The 6,000-nt window shown below is 38.4% G+C and overlaps 1 protein-coding gene across 1 annotated transcript in view; it reads left to right on the forward strand.

Moving 5' to 3' along the window:
* Window positions 1–829, forward strand: part of trpm2 (transient receptor potential cation channel, subfamily M, member 2) — a 96,714-nt gene extending 95,885 nt beyond the window's left edge. Inside the window, exon 34 of the mRNA XM_056271375.1 lies at window positions 674–829. Within this exon, the coding sequence (XP_056127350.1) occupies window positions 674–793 (120 nt within the window). The 3' untranslated portion in view covers window positions 794–829. The remainder of the gene's footprint in view (window positions 1–673) is intronic.
* Window positions 830–6,000: the final 5,171 nt, after the last annotated feature.

The raw sequence follows: 6,000 nt of genomic DNA on the forward strand, positions 1-6,000 counted from the left end.
AATTCGTTGACTTTTAAAAATGTATTTCTTTTTTCCCCAGGAAAGAAAGGTTTTTGAGGCAAAAAGTTGTTTTTATTGTCTCTTATCACAAAAACCTTTTCTTGATTTTAAAATCCCCCTGTAGTCAATAATTTTATCCCTTAAAACGATTTCAAATCGTGTTTTTGAGACTGTCTTTCGTTCTCTGCAGTTTTAAGGAGAAAATACTCAGCAACGCTGTCGACTTATGAATTTACACATGGTTTGTCTTAAAGCATATTAAAAACACCACATAGACATATAAACTACATTAAAAACTGGATTTTCCCCATAGAAGGACTTTAAACCCATAAAAATGCGGATCCTGTTGTAAATAATAGTGAAAAATCACTTTTTAAAACTGTTTTCTCATTATTACCCCTTTGCAGATTTTGACTGTAACTAAGAAAACAAATGCTTTGCATGAATTGTGGGATTTCCCAGTTTAAAGTGCAGACACTGAATAAATGTTAGGAGCTCATAATACTCTGAGGAGGGTGATTCTGATAGACATAAAACATCATAAGCACATTCAGTTTTATGTTCAGTGCAGTCACAGCGCTCTATAAGTGGTGTTTATTCGTGCATTAGTGGCAGTATTTCAGCTCTCGTTGGGTTTACCGAGCGATTCAAGCTGTCTTTGTTTTTGCTTCAGGTTGAGAGCTCGGCATCGTCTCATCAGCCGCTCAAGTGGCGGGAAGTGAACAGCACCGCGTGTGTGTGTCCATTCCAGCAAGAGGCTCTACGTGATGTAGCAAAGCTTCACAAAATGTAGTTTTGACCCTCAGGAAAACACACACAGTCTGGTTTGCTATCTATCTCACACACACACACTAACCGACCCCTAAACCTACCCAACACACACACACACACACACACTAACCAACCCCTAAACCTACCCATCACACACACACACACACACTAACCGACCCCTAAACCTACCCAACACACAAACATGTCTTACTATCTTTGTGGGGACTCTCCATAGACGTAATGATTTTATACTGTACAAACTGTATATTCTGTCCCTTTACACTAACCCTACCCCTAAACCTACCCATCACAGGAAACATTCTGCTCTTTTACATTTTCTAAAAAACATCATTAAGTATGTTTATTAATCAATTTGACTTGTGGGGACCATTGGCTAGTCCTCACAATGTAGGTGATTTCACGTTTTACTATTCTTTTGGGGACATTTGGTCCTCTCAATATATAAGAAAAACAAGAGCACACACTAACCGACCCCTAAACCTACCCAACACACACACACACACACACACACACACACACTAACCGACCCCTAAACCTACCCAACACACACACACACACACACACACACACACACACTAACCGACCCCTAAACCTACCCAACACACACACACACACACACACACACTAACCGACCCCTAAACCTACCCAACACACACACATACACACACACACACACACTAACCGACCCCTAAACCTACCCAACACACACACACACACACACACACACACACTAACCGACCCCTAAACCTACCCAACACACACACACACACACACACACTAACCGACCCCTAAACCTACCCAACACACACACACACACACACACACACACACACACACTAACCGACCCCTAAACCTACCCAACACACACACACACACACACACACACACACACACACACACACTAACCGACCCCTAAACCTGCCCATCACACACACACACACTAACCGACCCCTAAACCTACCCAATACACACACACACACACACACACACACACACACACACTAACCGACCCCTAAACCTGCCCAACACACACACACACACACACACTAACCGACCCCTAAACCTACCCATCACACACACACACACACACACACACACACACACTAACCGACCCCTAAACCTGCCCATCACACACACACACACACACTAACCAACCCCTAAACCTGCCCATCACACACACACACACACACTAACCGACCCCTAAACCTGCCCAACACACACACACACATATACATATACACACACTAACCAACCCCTAAACCTACCCATCACACACACACACACACTAACCGACCCCTAAACCTACCCATCACACACACACACACACTAACCGACCCCTAAACCTACCCATCACACACAACTTTTTTACATTTTCAAAAAAACTAATTCTGTATGATTTATAAGCTTGTGTACCTTTAGGCCCACAGTGACACGAGTCCTCATGAGTGTGTGTGCATTCAGGTTTAAGTCCCCACCGGGATAGAAAAACATGTACACACACACACACACACACACACACACACTCTCTCTCTCTCTCTCTCTCTCTCTCTCTCTCTCTCATACACACACACACACACACGCACACACACACACAGACACACACACACTCTCTCTCTCTCTCTCTCTCTCTCTCTCTCTCTCTCTCTCTCTCTCTCTCTCTCTCTCTCTCATACACACACACACACTCTCTCTCTCTCTCTCTCTCTCTCTCTCTCTCTCTCACACACACACACACACACACATTGTTTTCAAACTGTTTTTTTTCTTTGGATCGCTCAAACAGACTGCATTTCCATTTGATGCCTTTAATTGTGCCTTTACCAAAGAACTCCAGATAATTTGCTCACATTCATGCAGATTTCTGTAAAATCCGTAAGCCATACAGTTAGTTTCACACATATTAATGTGTTTTACAATGCATTGTTGTATTTATTAGTAATTTTGGACATATGTTTTAGTTTTTGGGTCAATATGAATTTAAATGTGGTTGTTGAGCATTTTAGAATATTAATGCAGGTACCAAAAATCAGGTTTTTCGTTTGTACAGATATATGCATGAACACATATACTTTATGCAAGCAATAGTGCAATACTTCACTACTGTTCATGAGTGAAGTGGAGGACTTTTATTTTGCGTTGGTTGTTCATTATCCAACTTATTACACAGCTATTTTAATAATAATACTCACATTAAATATTTAAGCAACTAACTGAAAAGAAAGAGTGGCACAAAGAATTAAATCAATGGATGTGTAAAAAAAATTTAATGAATAATCTGTACATATTTGAGTGCTTCATGTGGCAAATCGATACATGTACAGTTCAGTGCTGACCAGGCGTAATGATCGGATAGGGGATTAGGCAGCATTGCATTGTGGGATGTCAGCAGGAAGACAAGTTTGATTACATTGTTTCACATAAAACATTCACCCGCATTTTCAAGTTATGCAATTATGAAATGCCTTAAATACTAGAAAAAAATGCATTGTACAATTATGCAATTATGAAATGCCTTAAATATTAGAAAAGAATGCAGAAAAGCAAAGCAAACAATGAAGCGTCTTCATTATAATTTTTAAGTTAGTGTGACTCAGGTTTGTGACATAAATATCTGCACTGTTTAAACTATTAAGACAGGACAACTGAAAAACAAACTGATGATGAATGATGAATAAAGTACATATTGGCATATGCAACAATACACTTGTGTGACTTTACAGTATTTTCCTGGCTACTTTGCAGTATTTGTTTCTTTGTTTGTTTGTTTATGTGTAGTTCGTACAGATTTGTTATACAATCGTCTGCTTAATGCATAAATGTAATGAATTAAATTACAATGATTTTCTGTGACGCAACATTTTATTACAGCTTCCAAAACAAGACAACAACAACATGAAAATTAGAATAGGACCTTACCTTTGTTCATCCTGGCCCGGTTTTCATTCGTGAAAATTAAATGTGCTATAATTAATATATGTAGTAAGTTACGTTCTTTATTTATTTATTTTTCGTTTTTATTTGATTTCTTTTTCCCAAAACCCCGCCCCTAAAAGGCTTGTAAGAGTCAGAACAAGATGATTGACAGACAGAGGCTTCCTCCTCGGATGCTTTTATTTCTCACACAAGACATATGAGTGGTTTGTGTCAGGTAGCAGCGACATTTTATGTGTTGTACTACAGCACATTTAAGAATATTTGCATGTTTCTCAAGCAGGAACATCTGCAAATGTGTGTGGTGGGGTCTGCAGTCGATCTAGGGACAGTTTCGCTTTGCCTGTTTTTTTGTATTTATTTTTTTGCAGAATTTATACATAACTACCAGCTCAGGAAAGTTAAGCAAGGTGTACAAACAAACAATGGTAACAGAAAATAAATATCCTGGGTTTGCATACATCAAATTATGTAATTATACACAAAACAGAAAGAAAAGCATAATAATAAGGTCAAGTCATATCTTTGAATAAATCATCATAATTCATCAAAAAATTAACTTTTTTGTTATTTATAAGTCTAAGGGACGAAATAAGAGTTAAATTCAGCAAGAAAAAGAGGAAATCTCAAAGCCATTTTTGCTTGTAAAGATTTTTGCATGCAAGATAAAGAAATTAACAATATATTCAAGGGACAGCAACTTTGGATTTTCATAATAAAAGATAACCTCTTTGAGAATGAAGGTGTGGGTCACATAGGGCTAAAAACAAAAGAACTTAATTCAGCCCAAAATCTATTGGTTACATTAGTCACAAAATAAACGGGGTTCTGTTTCTTCAACAAAACCACAGAAAGAGCAAGTTACTCTTATGAAGGATTTTATAATGAATTTGTTGGATACACAACATTTACTAGGCAAAAGCCAGGCCTTTTTCCAATTTAAGTTTGTTACAAGGGATCCCCAATAGAATTGATCCCTTGGAGTAATCTTTCTCTTTATTTGAAAAATTGTTGCTGCATTTTCGATCTAAAAAACCAATACCGCCCAAGGTTTCGCTTTGCATGTGATGATCGCGCGCTGATTGGTGGACGCGCCGCGCGCGAGGCTCGCGCTCATAGCAGTATCGGTTCCACGCCCTTCAGCGTTGAAAGAGCCCGCGCGCTGCTTTCACTTCAAGTAAACATCCTGTGTTAAAATTCCCTGAAAACTGTAAACATACATACCTAAACCATAAACGATTACGCCAATACCCAATGCACGCACTACATAGGCTACAAAACAATATACACGAGCGGTGTCGTTTCGCTAAAGAATCATTCATTGGAGTCGGATCTTTTCAATGAATTTGTTGAACTAGCTGACAAAACCGGTCCGAACGATTCTTTAAATAATCTATAGTGCCTTGCTTAACGCTTTGATGTTTTTTTACTGTTTAATGAAAAAAAAATCTTGAAAAAAAAAGAAGATTATTTCATGAACGAGACTGAATCGGGTCATTATGGTTTCACGTGTACGATTCGTAATAGATTAACTTGAGGATTTTGTCATGGAACGAAAAGTATTCTTTACATTAACAACTAGCAAAAATAATTACAAGTGATAAACTTTGCTGCGTAATGCCTTTCAGTTATATCAACACTGAGTTGGTTTTAATAAACAGGATTTTATAGTAACAAGCAAAACTAAAAATCAGCTGAGATGACTTTTTATTTTACGTAAATACATTATATTTAGGTTCTAAATATCGTGATGAATCATAGCTGCAATAACACTGATACACCTTACAACAACAACAACAACAAACAGCAATATGTGTCTACATTGCTTTTGGAACGCAGGGATAGCGTGGTGACGTAAAAGAATCACTGAATCGGTTCTTTGAAACCAACTGTTCGAAAGAACCTGTTCGCTCAAATGAATCAGACTTCCCATCCATAATAAACACACACGGTGCACAATACAAACTAAGCACACACTGTGCACAATACAAACTAAGCGAAGTGTGTAATGGTGTATGTGGAAAATATAACTGTAGTGAGCACAATGTTTAGAGTGGATTAAGTCAAACAGTAATAAATTAAGAATTAGTGAGTAAAACGAGTAAAGGCAAGAATGCGCTATAAAAAAAAAAAATTCCGTACATTTACACAGAACATTTGTGACTGAACATTCAACATCATCGGCTCGAGGACGTGACTCTATGAATGGGAACGCGTGTTGTGATCTATTTTTATCCCATCGCTGGTGCAGGTGCACAGGAAGTGACGTGTGCGCTC

The sequence above is a fragment of the Rhinichthys klamathensis genome, unplaced genomic scaffold, assembly GCF_029890125.1.
Source record: "Rhinichthys klamathensis goyatoka isolate OS25496 unplaced genomic scaffold, OSU_Roscu_1.1 h1tg000318l_1, whole genome shotgun sequence".
NCBI lineage: Eukaryota > Metazoa > Chordata > Actinopteri > Cypriniformes > Leuciscidae > Rhinichthys > Rhinichthys klamathensis.